Below are 16712 nucleotides of genomic sequence, written 5' to 3'. Positions count from 1 at the left end.
CTACAAATCCCAGAATGCTTAGTGCTTGCTGCGTAACCCAGATGCGAGGGACCAGGATAGGGGTTAGCGGAATTTGCGTAGTCGCGCTACTCAAACCTAAGCGAAGCGGTACAAAATCTCCGCAAGCACACAGAAATTCCACAAAAACGCGGAATTGCTTGTTCTGCCCGTTCGCTACGCTTTTTTCCTGTTCGCGAACACTGTTTGCGTGCTTGGGGGGAATATCCAGTGAAGACGCATTTTGAAAGCGCGAACACGCAAAAAGTGCCGTAGAATTTTTGGCGATTACGCGTTCTCCACGGAACGCGAAATTACCCAAATTCTGCAAATTCCGCGAGCTGAACAGAATTTACCGCCCAGGCCTACAGGAGACAGCTAGGCAGTGTCTAGTAGTTTACCATGCAGCAGGAAAGGTAGCTATTACAGCTGTTGCAAACCCCACGTGTATGGGAACAAACACTATACATATCTGCATCTTAAATTTTGGAGAAGAGCCTATACTGGGCTGTAAGCAAGGTTGTGTACAAGGGCACCACTTGCCTTACAGACAGTAGATGTGGACTCATTGCCATGAAAGAACATAAAAAAAAGTCACATCCCTTGGACAGCAAACTCCTTGCACACTACCCTCCCCTGCTCCCTTCTGACCACATCTCCTCCTCCGGGAGTAACTGATTCCTATGAAAAGGCCTGCTAGATGAACACACAAAGATCCCATTTGTTTCCTGTGATCGAACAATGTGTGATCTCTATGTACTCTTGATACTTTGCAATTCTAAGAGGACCTGCTTCGGTTGTCTGTTGTTTGTCCATGGATAACAAATGTATTTATTTATAGGAGTCTTGTAAAGTGTTCTGAGTAGTTTTCCGGTTACCTTGGTGAGCAGACTGGCTAGTAGGTCTGTTGTTTTTGTTGAAACACAATCGTTAAAAGTGTGTGGAGAGGTTTTGAAAGGCTGTTGAATGGATCTTTGATGGGTGGTGGATGGTTTCTGGAAGTCTTTTGGAAGGATTTTGGCTGACTGTTGACTGGCCCTTAGTGACTGCTGAGTGGGTGTTGGAAGGCTTTTGGAATGCTATTTGATGGGTGTTAGAAGGGATCTGGAATGCTATTGGTTGGGTGCTGGATGGGTATTGGAAGGGTTTCGGAAGGCTATTTGATGGGTGTTGGAAGATTTTTAGAATGCTATTGGTTGGGTGCTGGAATGGTTTTGGAAGGCCATTGGTTGAGTGCTGGAGGGTTTTGGAATGCTATTGGTTGAGTGCAGGATGGCTGTTGGAAGGGTTTTGAAAGGTTATTGGTTGGGTGATGGAAGGAAGTTGAATGGCTGTTCGTTGGGTGTTGGATGAATATTGGCTGGTTGTTTTAATAAGGTTCGAATGTGGTTTGTTGGGTTTTGGATCGATGCTGGAAGAAATTATGATTTTAGATAATCACTCCAAAAAAAGTCAATTGTACTCAGGTATTTGAGAGGCCCAAGAAATAGGAAAATAAAGTCATGAGGCAAATTGAAGTACAGTGAACTGTTGTTCAGGACACAAGATTAGATATGTGTTGCGTTGAAATCACCCAAACTTTCTTTTTTGTTGCAGGTGTAGCAGCAGTGCATTTGTAGGTGAAAGGTGCGAATACTCCAACCCCTGCCTTAGCTCTCCATGTATGAACTCTGGAACGTGCCAAGTCGAGATCCGTGGAAACACCGTGGATTATAGCTGTATCTGCCGCTTGGGATACTCCGACAAGCTGTGCCTGACTCCCACGGATAATGTTTGCCTGAACAACCCGTGCCGCAATGGTGGGACATGCGAACTGCTGTCCAGCCTCACCCAGCATAAGTGCAGATGTCCCCCGGGGTGGACAGGTAAAGTGGAAAACCAATGAACAGATGTCTGCGTCACACTGTACTTAATTTGTGTCTGTAGTTACCAGTGGGCGCTTATTTCTGGGGATCATGCGCTTATTCATATTCCACAGTAATTTCCACACTGCCCCAGTCCCTTTTATTTATCACTGTGGTTTATGGAAATAGAAAAAGGACAACCAATAAAGTTATCCTTTACTAGTTGTTCTATAGACAGTCCTTATATTGTAAATGAAGGACTGTTGTTCTCACTCCTGACGGCATGCATGCTGCTCTCCGGGGAGGCCTTATGTAGATCTGGGAGGACATGGGGTATGGCAAAGCCTTCCTCCCTGGCCCATCTTGCCTCTTAGCTCAGCCTTCTGAGCCTGCAAGAGAGTTTTGGGTACTAGTACATATTTTGTTATACATTAAGCAATGGCTACACATTTAGGAAGGAAGAAACATTTGGGTATCTGGAGCTAAATAATGTTTTCCTTTCCTTTGGCTCTTTAGGTGAAACTTGCCAGCAGGCGGATCCCTGTGCCTCGAACCCTTGCGGCAATGGAGGACAGTGTGTGCCTTTCGAAGCTCAGTATGTCTGCAAGTGCCCTCCAGCTTACCATGGGCCCACCTGCAAACAGGACACCAATGAATGTAATTCTGCCCCATGCAAGAATGGAGGTACATGCATAAACGAGGTGGGATCATACCAGTGCACCTGCAGACCGGAATACACGGGACGCAACTGCGAAAATCTCTACGTGCCTTGCTACCCCTCCCCGTGCCAGAATGGCGGAACCTGCCGCCAGACAGGGGATACCACCTATGAATGTGCATGTCTTCCAGGTATGTGTTGTTTCCCTCTGCCTCTTCTGTTGCTCCTTGGGGCTTTGTGTTGTTACCTGTGTGATAAACACCTGTATATGTTGAGAGAAATGGACAGTGGTGGGTAAATCATGCTTCCCAGCATCCATCCTAATCAAATTGTGTTTTCCTGGACAAATGGCTATATCTTTCTAGGATGATTTAATTGCTGTTGGAATTGGGAATTAAGACCCTTTGGAAGCAGGCGAGCCCCAATATTATATGCAAAAGTAGTTTATTTACCCATATCATATAAAAGGATTTCCAAGTCTGTACCTAAAATAAAAGATTGACATAATCATATCATTGGACTATTCAGTTTCCAAATCTGACTTAAAGCATACATGTATATTTAGGTTTAATTTCTGCAACTATCTAAAAACCTTTCAATTTGCTACAGAAGGTCTGCACCGGAGTCAGCCTCCGAGGACAGTGGTCTTCAAATTCTTCAGGGGAAGGAAGACAAAGACGAGCAATATAAAAGTGAACCTTTTTTAGTATCTGAAAAACTCTAGAACCAGAGGGAATGTTGGAAGTAGAATCTTGGAAAAGACTTGGCATGTTACATGTACTCAAGTGCTCGGTGTGTAAGCTGGTAGTGGATTTAATGGGACAGGACACTCTTGTCTATTGTCATATTCTAGATTTTTATTGGAAATTCTTTCCAGAGCCTGTTCATGACCTGATCTCTCCCAACCTACAAACTCCAGAAGGACTTAGCAAGGCTCTTTTCCAATTAACAGTTACTACGCTCTGTTGGCTCCATTAGGTCGGTTCTCTCTTGAAACTGCTATTATGCGGCACCTGCCCTAGCAAAGTATCTCACCTTCTTTGATGCCCTGACTTTAGGCTCTGTGCACATTCAGAGGACCACAACTGGTTTCAAACAAGGATGAGCCAACCTTACTTCCCAGAGAGGCAAAGGCAATATGCTACAGGCTTCACAGCATCATGTGCATGCTCCTGGGAGGGCTGCAAAAAGAAAGTTACTAGTTTGTCTTCTGTGTGTCGATTCCTCCCAACCCAAGCTTCAACCCTACACCGTAAGTGGCAGCCAGTTCTTTTTTAGATGAATGCACATGTGCCGACACTAAAGGGAAATTGCTTATGAGTTGAGGAGCTTTCTGAGAGCATCATTTCTGGTTAGAAAGAAAACTAAATTTGTTAATATTATATACATGTGTTTTTATTGTATAGCCATATTCCAATAGGCGTTATCGACAAATAAGCCTGTGTCTAGGATCTGGTATTGGTAGGCGGTATCTTAGAAGAGCCTGTCTTCCTACCACTCGTGGTTCATCATACCAGCGTCACGTTGGCGTGGGCGCCAGTGTCGGACACCCAGGGGTAACCTCTGTCGCGGATTCAAGTGTGGTGTCCATCCATACCACAGTGGTGAGACCACTCTGTGCACCACGCCTTCTTGTACAAGGGAACCAGCTGCTCACCTTCCTTCTGCCAAATCTAAAACATGCCGACCAATAAGTGAAAAGTTCAACAAGTTTCGAGGTGTTTTTTTTTTTCGTGTAGATATTTTAGTGACAGGAAAGAAGATGGATTTCCTGTTCACAGCTGTACTTGACAAGCTTAACACATTTCAAGTGCTCTGAATTCTAAAAACAAATCAAACATAAGAGAAACAGTTTATTCCGTGAAGACAACATCGAAAGGTTATTAGAGGCCATTGTTAATCAGATAACTTTTTTTAATCTAATGACTGAATGCAGAATGGGCCAAGAGTAGTTAGATTAGTTTTGAATGATAATAATGCAGATTGTTTTCCCCTTCACATTTCCTTGCAAAGAAAACATAATTCCTGCTAAAGGAGGGCCATTAAACCCAATCTCTTGTAAACTGGCTGCTGTTGGGCTCTCTGGCCTGTAGAAGCAGCCCTACCTGAGGACTTTGTCTTCTCAGCCTGACTTGTCGTTCAGGGGAACTTGGGAGCAGCCATGCTGTGATGTCATCAGTAGGCGTCCCAGCCACCTCTCGACAGTAGGGAGCAGTGCAGAGCTTGTAAAAGGAGCCCTGAGTTGTATGTTACATAGAGAGCCAAAGAACGTAGAAGCTAGCAAAGTCAAAACTTTACAGTTTATCTGGTGGCACGTAAAATATGTGTAATTCAGTTTAAAAACTTTTTAAGATGCGACTGCTCCTAATTAATTTTTGGATTATATCCACTTAAACCATGCTTCTATTCTGCCAATCATTTGTTTGCAAGCATCAAATATCCCAACTGGGCCCCTAGCCAAGCAATACATTATTGTTTACAAACTGCCAGAAGTTGCAGGGGGTGGGGGCACTTCTACCACAGCCACAAGTCAGTAGCGGCTAACACAGGTAAGAGTGGTGGTGTGTGGGGGGGGGGGGGGTGGAAGTGAACCGACGACGGGTTAAGTAATATTAAATAATGAATAAAAACCAGTGAAGCAGCGAGCGCAAAGTGAGTGGTTTTATTTATTTAATATTACTTAACCTGTCAACTTCGACGACCCCGCCCCACCCCACTGCCCACCACTCTTACTACTAATGACCACATGTATATAGAACACATTACCCAGTGCTTAATTTGAGCCTGTGGTTGCCGGTGCTGGCCCCGGCACTTAATTGTCAACACTGGCACTTGTGGCAGTCTGCCACTGGGTGGCGCTGTCTGCCTAATTTAGAGATGACCACAACAACTGTTAATTATTAATTCAATATACAATTAAGGATGACTATTACCTGCTGCCCAAGACATCCTTCATAGATTTGGGGGCTTGAAATAGTCCATTTGGTCACACTTGTAGGAATGGTATGAGAAGAAGTTGTGTTGTTACTGTAACTGGCAGCATTGCAGGGGCAATGTGTGGTGCAAGCTGCAGTGGCCTCCTGACAAGAGCCCTGGCACTTATTTTTTTAACAAATTAAGCGCTGAATTACCCCTGGGTCTCAGGCGCAGGACGCCGCGCTGATGATGGCGCATGTTGTATGGGCTGTGTTGGGGGATGGCAGCATTGACAGAAAAGGGAAGCGAGATTGTCGCTTAATTCAACACTAGACTCGCAAGCATTTCCGAAACAGGAAGTCAAGCTTTGCCTTTTGACTAGTCACGTTTCCTTCAAAGAAAACTTTGGAAGAAAATGGAGCAGTGGCTTCTCCTCTGGCCGGGCCCTACTGAGCTGTTTTGATGCCGGGTCAGGAGGTTACACGTAGCTGCGGTGAGATTTCATGTCATAAGGTACACACCAGTAGGCATGTCATTTGTGTCAGTTGTGAAGTTCTTAGAAGTCACTGCTGAAGTTGCGTATTGTAGCAAATCTTATATTGTACTAGCCCTGTAGCCATGCAGAGGACATGACAAGATGGCGCTGCCAGTGACATGCTGGCTTGTGAAATATGTAGTAGTCTGAAGGTCATGTGTCTGAATCCCAGCTAGGCCAACTCTTGTCGAGGTCAGGAAATTGGGCTCCAAAAATTGGGTAAAATAACATCTGTTACTTGTAGTGCGCAGTGATGCGCCATATATGTATACAAATCGAGCTGTGACGTATGGCCTCCAAACATATCATCCATTACATGTGTTCCCATGTGGCAGCATTGTAGAGGAGCCGGTCATTACCGAAGAGAAGCGTGGCTCAATGGTTAGAGCGGCAGACACTGATGCAGAGGTCTGGCCTGGGACCAGGGTTCAATTCCCGCCTCGGCGGCTCTTGGACTCAATTTCCCTGGACCTGATAATTCTCGCCTCGGTGCCTAGTCTGATCATGGGTCCCACTCTGTGACTCTGGGCAATAGCTTGCTTAATCTCCACAACGGCCCCAGCAGCGCTGGGATGCCTGGCTTCACCTTGGGGGTGCCCAGGAGTGGACATTTCACATGGAAAAGCCAGGAAGGGCTCCACAGCGGTATGAGTGCAGCGCCGGGACGCCCTGTCGCGTGGGCAGCCGTGCGCTTTACAAATACAACACATTTACATTACCGTTCTCGTTAACAATGTAGTGTTACGTTTGTGCCACTACTGCAGCACTGCAAAACAGGCAGTCATTGGGGCCGCCCCTGAAAAAGAGCAGCAGTGAACCTGTACCACAACTGTGGCCCTGCAGAGACAGGGAAGAAGTTAACAAGAATCCCGCTTTATCACTTTAACAGCATCCCAAATGCGGACAGGAGGTAGTTGCAACAGAGTTGGGGCGACGAGCATGCACGTGGGCTCCAGACAGTCCTTTATTGCCCCCCCATCAGATCACCGAGCCAACCCCCAAGTTCTTTCTAGTTTGAGAAGCTGTGAAACCAGCCACCTGCCCGCTGCACCGGCAGGACACACCTTACCAAGCAGTGCCTGCCTTCACGAAGATACCTTTTATCAGTCTCTCGGTGTTTGGCTTGCAGTAAACAGCTGCCCCGTGTTTGCCTAAGAACATTTAATATCTTAATTTTTCTATCTGTGCCCCGGGTCTGTTTGCACAAAAAACATAAAAATCAGTTGTCGGCACTTCACTCAAACGGCCGCGAGTGAATGTGTGATTTTTTGTTTGTTGTCTGTACACAGAGGCTGGAGTGTGCAGGCGCAGGCAGTTTGAAACTTTGGAAACAAAGGCTTAGTTTTGCCAGTAATTGTTGTATCAATGGGGACTGGCTGTTTTGGTAGCCTCCTTCCAGGTGCAATAACCGGGTCAGGTTGCACCTGTTTGGGGGGGGGGTTGTTGTGCCGATGCAATCCATCTTTTTCGGCCCCCATGGGCTCACTGCTCTGTTTTGAGTTGGCAACCAGGGAAAGGTCAAATTAAAGGTTCGGTTGAGGAGAATCTGTTTACAGTAAACATGTCCAAATGGCCCATAGCAAAAAGGCGGGCTCTCTTGGAATGTTCAGAAGCAACAAAGCAATCCATTCGCCCTGATTGGTCAGAACCGGAGATCAGGCTCCACCCTGCACTTTTCACACCAGGCAGAGCCGAGCCGGGCCAAAGGCGGGTCCTTGGTCCAAACACTGCCGGGCCCCTGGCAGACTGAGGTGTAAAACTTCAGCTTCGATCTCTTATACGAGGCAGAAACTGGGCCAATGTGTTTTGTCTTCAATGGGGCCAGCGATTGCCACCTCGATCCGAACAAACACAGGACTTTTTGTCTTTTATAAGCAGACACGGGCAGGCCTATGCAACACATGAGCACCGACATGTGAGCTTTAACATGTTTCTCTACGGCCAGGCCAGGCTCTAGTCGGGGTACCACGCGGGTGGACGGCGTCCCCCCACTTATTTTACCGGGTGGACACCGTCCCCCTGCCAAACAGATGGACTTCACTCTTTGGCCTCTCTCGGACGAGATCGGAGCTCACAGCACGCTGCTCACGCGCTGACTTCTCAGATGCAATCGCATATAAGGGGTGAGCGAGGGGAGGCAATGAGCCCGATGGTGCAAGCCAACTTTCGTGATGTCACTTCCTGTCGTGACATCACTATCGGTGACAGCGTCCCCCCACTTCTTTTTTTAGCACTTGGGCCCTGTTACAACCCACTTATTTTGTGTAAGTACGTATGTGACTTATTACTTATATGGTCCGGATCTAGCCACTGAGCAACGTGGACATCATTTTCGAGCCGCTCATACAGTATGTAATAGTTGTGAAAGTCTTAAAATGGGGCTTGTTGTTTTTTTTTTGGGGGGAGAGGAGTTGCAGTTGGGCTAAGGAAGTACGTAAGTAGTTTAATTTTAGCGACCAGTTCCAAAGGAAGCAGAGTGACAGGATACTTGTCCACAGAAAGCACCTAGGCGCTTCCTATGGGCTAAGAAGCGCTTTATAAACACAACTGAGTGGATAAGTCAAAAGAACAAAGCCCCTGAGAAGAGGGCAGGGTTTCCAACATTCATCGCTCAGATCGACGCGCAGTTACCTGTGCTGCGTGGGCAGGTTAATCAGTAACTGGGCACAGGTGAGGCTTGTGGCAGGGCCTCATTCAGTCTGGCGGCATCTTAAGTGGAAACCTCCCGTCTTTATCATGGCTGCTCAAGCCAGAGTCGTAAAAATGAATAGGTAACCTGCCCCTGTGATATCGGTGCCTGGTGTGTGCCAGTGGATGCCCGCGCCTCCAGTACAACAGGGAGTCCATATAATATTGACTAATCCGTGCACGCATGTCTGGTTAGCCATTCAAACAACAGGTCTAGGTTTATTGTCCTGGGAAGGAGGTATTATTTTCAAAGACTGATCGGTGTTTACAGGTCTGGGGCAGCGGCACGTGACCGTCTCTTGGCTCAGAAATCTTACAGAGTGACTCGTTTGTTGTTTGTAACACAGTGTCACAGAAAAAATAAACAGTGCATGGATTTGAGCATGAAGCACCTTTTACAAAAGTCTTAATCTGATGAATGTTAAAGGATCCTGCATCTTCCATTCTTATGTCTGGGGTTTGACAGCACATCCGAATAGGTTTTGGGTATACCCCCTTAAGCCTTCTTCAACTAGCCTCTTTCAACCATTGGCTGGACATTTTGTCAGTCACATCTGGGCTCCGCCCAGTTGCTTATTCATATCTCGGCTAATGCTATTGGCTGGTTTGTGTATCCTAGCACCCTCTTGAGTGCTAGCTTTCAACTGCATGATGGACTACTTTACAACTCTCTGTGCGTTCCTTCTGGCTCCTTCCTTTGTATCTGCATCATAGGCCGGGCCTATTGGCTTTGCCAGTGCTTGGTTATACTTTTAAATAAGGAAAGTGGGAGGTCGAACGGCAGCAGAGTGCTTGTAGCATTAGAATGGGAGTTCTGACACACACTGTGTTTTGGCATGACAATGCGTTTTCTAAAGATGACAAGACTTCTTCAGTTTGTAGCAGCATCTGGCTGTGTGGTGTGTTATTGTATGTTAGAGGCATATGAGCTGCAGATTACACACTGTGCATATATCGCCACCTAGTGTTGGGCCCGGATGTTTGCAGTTGTTTTTGTCCTGAAAAGTTCTTTGGAAGTCACGAGATAGGTGACTCCTCCTTTGGACCACATTGCGCATGGGCATCGGCTCCATCCTCAAATTGTTTTTTTCCGCCATCGGGCTCGGATGTTAACCTACTTTGTAAACTACAGTGCCATGTGTCTAGCACCTGGGGTTGCCGTCCAATGATATATAAAGTTCGTCTTATCAAATTTTTTTGCGGGGCCTTGGTCAACAACTTCAGGGAGGCCTCCCACAGGATAAGCGCCAGTTCCCTTTAACTATGTCCTGCAGGTATGAGAAAATGCAGCATCCGGTACCATCTTGTGGCATCAGCGGCCTTGCCATTGTTAGCCAAGCCAAGCTTAACTTGAAATCTACAAATACATGTTGCAGCACCAGTGTGGGGCCCGGAAAAGGCCCGGGCCTGGGGAATAATGTTCTCTACCCCCCACCCCCCTTCTGATGGCCCTCTATGGCATGGGAAAGAGAAAAAGTGAAAATGTAACCTCTTGCTTTCGAGACTTTGGGTCATGTTTCAAAACATCCCTCAAAACATTTTTCTTATTCCAGGTTTCGATTCCCAGAACTGTGAGGTGAACATTGACGACTGCCCCGGTAACACCTGTAAGAACGGAGGGACCTGTGTCGATGGGGTGAACACTTACAACTGCCAGTGCCCCCCAGAGTGGACAGGTAAGTCACAGTTGGGCCACCCATCTCCTACATGGGACAGCCATCTGTATTGTGTTACCCTTAATGCCTTACAGATCAGAAGTGAAAGGGGAAGTTCCACTCCACCCTTTTAAGGGCCAAATCATTGTCTTGTACATAAAATCCCAGAAACATCCTCTCGTGATTTTGTACAGGGTAAATTCTGTAACTTTTTTCCAACTTTAATAACTAAAAGCGAACCCTTTGCAGCCGCCATCTTTCCCCTTTCTTAATGTTGACAGACATGTTTCAGGTGGAGAAATAAGTAGTTGTATTTCCAACAAATTACCATGCTCGGATTTTTGTGATATGGGAATATTTTGCTTTTCCTTATCATATATGTCTCGTAGGCATCCTTTTTGAGGGCGTGGACGTTGTCGTTAATGACAGATCCCTTCCATCAGACCTTCCCATTTCCTGGAATCGAGTCTGATAAAAACAGTGAAAAAATACACAAAAATATTAAGTAATGAAATTTGAGAAGTGCAGTATTTTGAAGGCATGATTGCTTAACCTGACTTCCTTAATGTTTCTTTTTGTAAAAGTTTGTGAGGGGGCTATGGTTTTGTTGGGTGGAATAAGCATTTTTTGAAAATGTGCCTTCTGGTCTATTCATTGCAGGGCAGTACTGTACTGAGGATGTTGACGAATGCCAGCTGATGCCAAATGCCTGCCAGAATGGGGGCACATGCCACAATTCCTATGGAGGATACAACTGCGTGTGCGTGAATGGTTGGACTGGCGAGGACTGCAGTGAGAACATTGACGATTGTGCCAACGCCGCCTGCTTCGGTGGGGCCACCTGTCATGACAGGGTGGCATCTTTCTACTGCGAGTGCCCGCATGGACGAACAGGTCAGCTATCCGACATCTTTATCTCCCTTCGAGGCAGGAGAGTGAGTTCATACCTTATTGCCTGTTTTTTATTCTACAATGACAAGGGTCCAGTACTTCTTCCAGACTCCGCCTCAGCAACCGAACTCTCACGGCCTTGTCCGTACCATTATAAGCAATTTTGTATGCTTTTGCAACCCTGCAGATATTACAAGGAGCCTTAACACCTTCGCTGCGGCGGCTATTCCGCCGCAGCGCTAAGGGGGCGGGGGGGCGCGCGGCGCGCCCATGCTGGTGACGGAACCGCTCCGTCACCAGCCTCGGTTGAGCTGTGCTCATGACGGAGCCGTTCCTTCATGGCCCTGCCCGCTCAATAGAACGCGCCGCGCAAGCTCAAAATCAGCGCTGCGCAGGCGCGTCGAGCGGGCCATGACGGAACCGCTCCGTCATCAGCACAGCGCCACCGCGGCTGATGACGGAGCGGTTCCGTTCAGTGGCGTAACAAACCTTGAGGGGGCCCCCCTGCAGGGTATGTGAAGGGGCCCCCTCCGGACTCAATCTAGAGCTCCCCAGCAGAAGTGCGGTGCTGACGGGCCCCCTGAAGGGTGAGGGCCCCCCAGCACCGCGGGGGCTGCAGGGGCCTGTGTTGCGCCCCTGGTTCCGTTATCATCGTGGAAGGAGTTAAGCTAGGGGCAGGTACCTCATTTTGGACTCTTGGCTATCAAAACAAGCATATGGGGTTATAGTCAGTTTCAAACCTCAACTTACCACCTCACTCAGTAACATGTTTGTCATATGACGTCCACTGACCCAATGTCTGCTATGTTTCAAGGTTGTAAAAGGGCATGGAGTATGAATGTATTGTGTAGTTTAAAGGGGCCATCCAGTCCTGCATAAGTAACAATGATCAACAGAAGGCGTTCTAGACTGTTGCTTTGTTTGATGATGTCAGCAGAGGTTTTGAGACCTTTCGTGACATCATTCACCAGATGGTCTCTTTAAGGCACAGGCCTCAGTCAGCCTCTTGCTGTCTTACAGAAACGAAAGCTCGCCCAACACATCTTCTACCAAGCACCCTTAATTACACATAAGGGGGGTTCTTAACAAGTGCTGCCACCTAACTTGATGCCTATGTTTTGACAGGGCTCCTCTGCCACCTCAATGACGCCTGCATCAGTAGCCCTTGCAATGAGGGTGCCAACTGTGATACCAACCCAGTGAATGGAAGGGCCATCTGCACATGTCCTTCTGGCTACATGGGGCCAGCGTGCAATCAAGACGTCGACGAGTGCTCTCTTGGTAAACATTATTTCATGTATCTTCCAGTTTCTTGCAAATCTCTAATTCTAAGCTCAATGTACCGGGCCTTGTTGCATGCACCGCATGAAGATAGCCCGACCAACCACATTTCCATAAAGTTTTAGTTGCAAAGAGCTTGCTATTGTGAATTAGTAAACTTGTTAGTCCTAAAGCAGGTCCTTCCTTTTTGCAGGTTCCAACCCCTGTGAGCATGCCGGCAGGTGCCTGAACACCCTAGGATCCTTCCAGTGCCAATGCTCCACGGGATACACGGGTCCCCGCTGTGAGATGGATGTCAACGAATGCCTGTCCAATCCATGCAAGAATGATGCCACGTGCCTGGACCAGATTGGGGAATTCCAATGCATCTGCATGCCAGGTCAGTGTATAGGCACCGAGAAAGTGCCGACAGATATGGACCACTAGGTCAGTGTCCTTACTTGGAGAATTTACATGGTACAACAGATGTCAAGTGCAGTAAGTACTCCTTGGAACAAAAATCAGCAATCATTTTTACAAAAAATGTGGAAGCATTTTATTATCAGAAGTTATTATGGTGGACCAATTCAGATATTGCAAATGGAATGAGCCAATAAATTCTAACCCTTGTTTGTGTTTGCTGTCACAAAACCTGCGGTGCGGATTCTTTGTAAGTGACTTTACGCCCATATTGAGCTTCTGTACTTTAACTTTCCAGGTTACGAAGGTGTTTTCTGTCAAACAAACACAGACGAGTGCGCGAGCAGCCCCTGCTTGCACAACGGCCGCTGCATTGACAAGATCAATGAGTTTCATTGCGAGTGCCCCATAGGTAAGTGACCTGATCAATGGCCCTTTTGTCAGCCTAGGCTTCATCAGTGTGAATCTCTTCTAGATTCACATGCTGTTCACTATTTTGCCCATTGGTGTTCGGGTCCTGAAATGTATTTTAAAGTTATTTGCTAGGGCACCGACCATCGACAGAGTCAATAGCACTTACCATGACGTCAGTGGTAAACTCGCTGTGTCCCAGTATGTCTCCTCTGTTTTTAGATTCTCTGCTGCACAAATGTGAAGTTAAGACTTTTTATGTGACTGTCAGATTAGCATTTCTAGATGTGAGTCAAGATGCTTTTCATGTTCTTCCTCAAATTCATCAAGTTTGGAGTCAGTTTGTAAAAGTCCTTCTGCAAGTGTACTCAGGATGTATGATTTCCTTCCAGTGTTCTGAATTGTTGATGTGTAGTTCTATGTTTGTGTGTCTTCTGTCTGCTTGTTGTTATTGTTAATTAGCATTTACGTGAAGCACAATGTTATTAGCCTGACATCAAAGTGCATTTTAGTCCAGGGTGTGTTTACATTCCCAGTGCCACTGATATGTCTGTATGTACTCTGCACAAACATGCAGAATTTTAAATATTTTTCATTAGTCGTTGCTTCTTTGTCAATTTCTCTTACCTTGCGGCACACCAGTCTTGACTATTTTTTTATATCTGCTCTTCACTGTTTTATCCATAATCCGTCTGTAAGAATGAACTCATTACGAACGTGGGCTAACACAGTGTTAAAAATAACCGTGGTTGAAAGGTGCAATTCAGCCGTAAAGAAAAGTAGCCTGAAAAATGAAATATGCAGGGTTTTCTGCATTATTTCTTCCATATCCTGCTTCTTCAGGTTCAGTGTTATGTTCATTAAGGTTGATAGGGGCATATTATCAAGGCGGGCGATATGAGATTATCGTCGCTTTTGCGGCCGTTTTTCACGATAATTTTATCACCCTATTAGCAAGCTATCGCTAACAGCAGTTAGCGACAGCTTGTAGGCGATAGCGACTGGTTTGGGGCCCGCTTTGCATGTCAGCGATATTTATCGCTAATGACATGCAAAGTTGGCGTACCCAACCTGTTAGCGACTGAAAGCAGTCGCTAACATCACTATCGCCTATTATCATCGCAGGTGAAGCGATAAAAAAATTTGCGCTCGGCGCGAATATCGCCAAAACCTAATGCCTGCTCAGACAACGTCTTAACCTGTATATCCAATTGGAGGTGGATATTCAGGTTAAGACCCTATTAGCGACAATGCCTGAATATCGCTGGATTTCCCGCGATATTCCTGCATTTCACCGCTATCTACGGATATTTTATCGCTTTGGAGATAAACGTTGCTAATAGCACATTATCTCTGCGATAAAATCCGTCGATGCGCGGCGATAAAAAAATATCGCTAAGCCCATTTAGCGATAAATATCGCTAGTTGTTGATAATATGACCCATAGTTTTAAACATGATAGAGTAAGCAAGCTGAATTCTGACAAACATCGCCTCTTCTTAAGAGTATCTAGAACAGGAACCCTATGTTTGCCCAAGGCATGAGGGTGCGAGACCAGGAAGGAGCCTATGGGTAAGAGGAAGGTGGCAGTGCAGAGGGAATGGGGAGCCATTTCATCCTGGCGTCGAAGATTTATATGTTCTGCTCAGAATGGAGAGACAGCGCTTCAATGCCTGCCTGGGCCTCCATTCACATTCCCCCAGAATCCTATCCATGGAAACCCGGTGTGGGCTCCTGGACGTGTCAGAATCCATAGGGATGGAAATAAATCCTGTAGCTTTGTCCTGGGGTGGTAAAAGCTTCGATCAAAGGGGCACGAGCTCCTCTCTCCCGCCTTCCTACGCCTACATAGAAAGGGCTCATGTCATGGGTGCACTCTTAAGGCGGGCGCCAGCAGAATTTTTAAGACTTGCATCCTTTACGATTTGCATGCTCGCGAGGCAAGGCTGAGGTCATTCCTGCACTCAAAGGCGAAATCGAGGCAGGGGGACAAAGGCCTGCTCTCGCGAGGAATTTGGTTTGCAATGGTAAGAGGTAGAGGTATGCCGGAACGTTTTATGCTTGGGGACAGCAGGGGAAATCTTTTCACCACCTTATTGTTGGGAATTGAAAGGAGGGGTCCAGCGAGGAGCCGGTGAAAGCCAGGCATGGCTGTTAATCCTTCCTGGGGAGAGCTGCATGAGTTTGTATAGAACTTTACAGAAGGCAGGGGCTTTTTTTGTGAATTAGGAGGGTCAGATGAGAATTTCTTTACCCCTAGCCTGCAAACAAATTGCCCCGGATAACAGCCACGATCCTTCTGACATGGACACGTTCGCCATAGCATCGCTAATTGCTGCTTTCAAATTGTATTAAACCAGAATTGTGAATAAAACCTAGCATTAATTTAGTGAGACATGTATGTGACGGAGCGGTGGTGATGGGCTGTTTCTGGTTCCTGTTGCCGCATCTCATGCTCCCGGTGTATGGTGGTGGTGGGGTTTGACAGGTTTCAGTCGTATTTCCATATCGCATGGGCAGGAAGCCGGCAAACGACTGGTGTCACAATAAGGCCCATGGACCAGACCACATTGCCCGTCATGCGTGTGAGAGGGCCAGAGTGATGTAATATGTAATGAATACTTTAATCCAATGACAAAAGTCACCATGAACGATGTTATTGACGCATTTTGCTCTCTTGCAGGTTTTAATGGTCCCCTCTGCCAGTACGACATTGATGAGTGTGCCAGTACTCCATGCAAGAATGGAGCCAAATGTCTGGACGGTGCAAATTCATACACGTGTGACTGTGCAGAAGGTATGTAATCAGCCTGGGAAGGAGGAACATTGTTGTAAGATGATGCTTGGGAATTCCCTTAATCACCTACTGCATGCTTAATAAATGTCTTAAAATTGCAAGCAATGAGAATGTTAGCGGATTCAACTGTCACAAATAAATAACTATTTGGAAGTCTTCTGTTTTAGTTCTCACAACAAACATTTTGACCTCTCAATTTCCAAAGACATATCAGAGTGAATAGAGAGTGCAGTAGGTTTATAAATCGATTCAACAGACATGCGGTTTCCGCAATGATACTATCAAGGTTGGATTATGGCAATTCACTGTATTTAGGACTGCCCCAAAAACTTTTGGATAAGCTCCAAGTGGTGATGAATGATGCCGCCAGGCTCATTTTTAAGAAACCAAGGAACTCGCATGCGTCCCCACTTATGCGTGAGCTACACTGGCTGCCAGTAAGGCAGAGGGTGCTCTTTAAGGGGCTCTGTATTGCACACAAATCACTCTATGGCAAGGGCCCAGGATACATCAAGACCCGTCTGACTCCATATATACCAGGTAGGGCGATAAGATCTGCTGAAGCAATCCTTCTTACCCAACCACGCTTCAGACTGGCCACAGTGGGTGGCCGTGCCATCTCCAATACCCTCCCAGCAGT

The 16712-nt window shown here is 46.6% G+C and overlaps 1 protein-coding gene across 1 annotated transcript in view; it reads left to right on the top strand.

Moving 5' to 3' along the window:
• The window catches only part of NOTCH1 (notch receptor 1), a 101120-nt gene that overhangs the window by 49738 nt on the left and 34670 nt on the right, over window positions 1–16712 (top strand). The window contains exons 3-10 of the mRNA XM_078641922.1: window positions 1594–1862; window positions 2358–2690; window positions 10192–10314; window positions 10954–11187; window positions 12310–12465; window positions 12659–12844; window positions 13163–13276; window positions 15959–16072. Coding sequence (XP_078498048.1) covers window positions 1594–1862; window positions 2358–2690; window positions 10192–10314; window positions 10954–11187; window positions 12310–12465; window positions 12659–12844; window positions 13163–13276; window positions 15959–16072 — 1529 coding nt within the window. The remainder of the gene's footprint in view (window positions 1–1593; window positions 1863–2357; window positions 2691–10191; window positions 10315–10953; window positions 11188–12309; window positions 12466–12658; window positions 12845–13162; window positions 13277–15958; window positions 16073–16712) is intronic.

Source organism: Lissotriton helveticus, chromosome 5_1 (assembly GCF_964261635.1).
Source record: "Lissotriton helveticus chromosome 5_1, aLisHel1.1, whole genome shotgun sequence".
NCBI lineage: Eukaryota > Metazoa > Chordata > Amphibia > Caudata > Salamandridae > Lissotriton > Lissotriton helveticus.
This window is presented reverse-complemented; position numbering and strand designations above follow the sequence as displayed.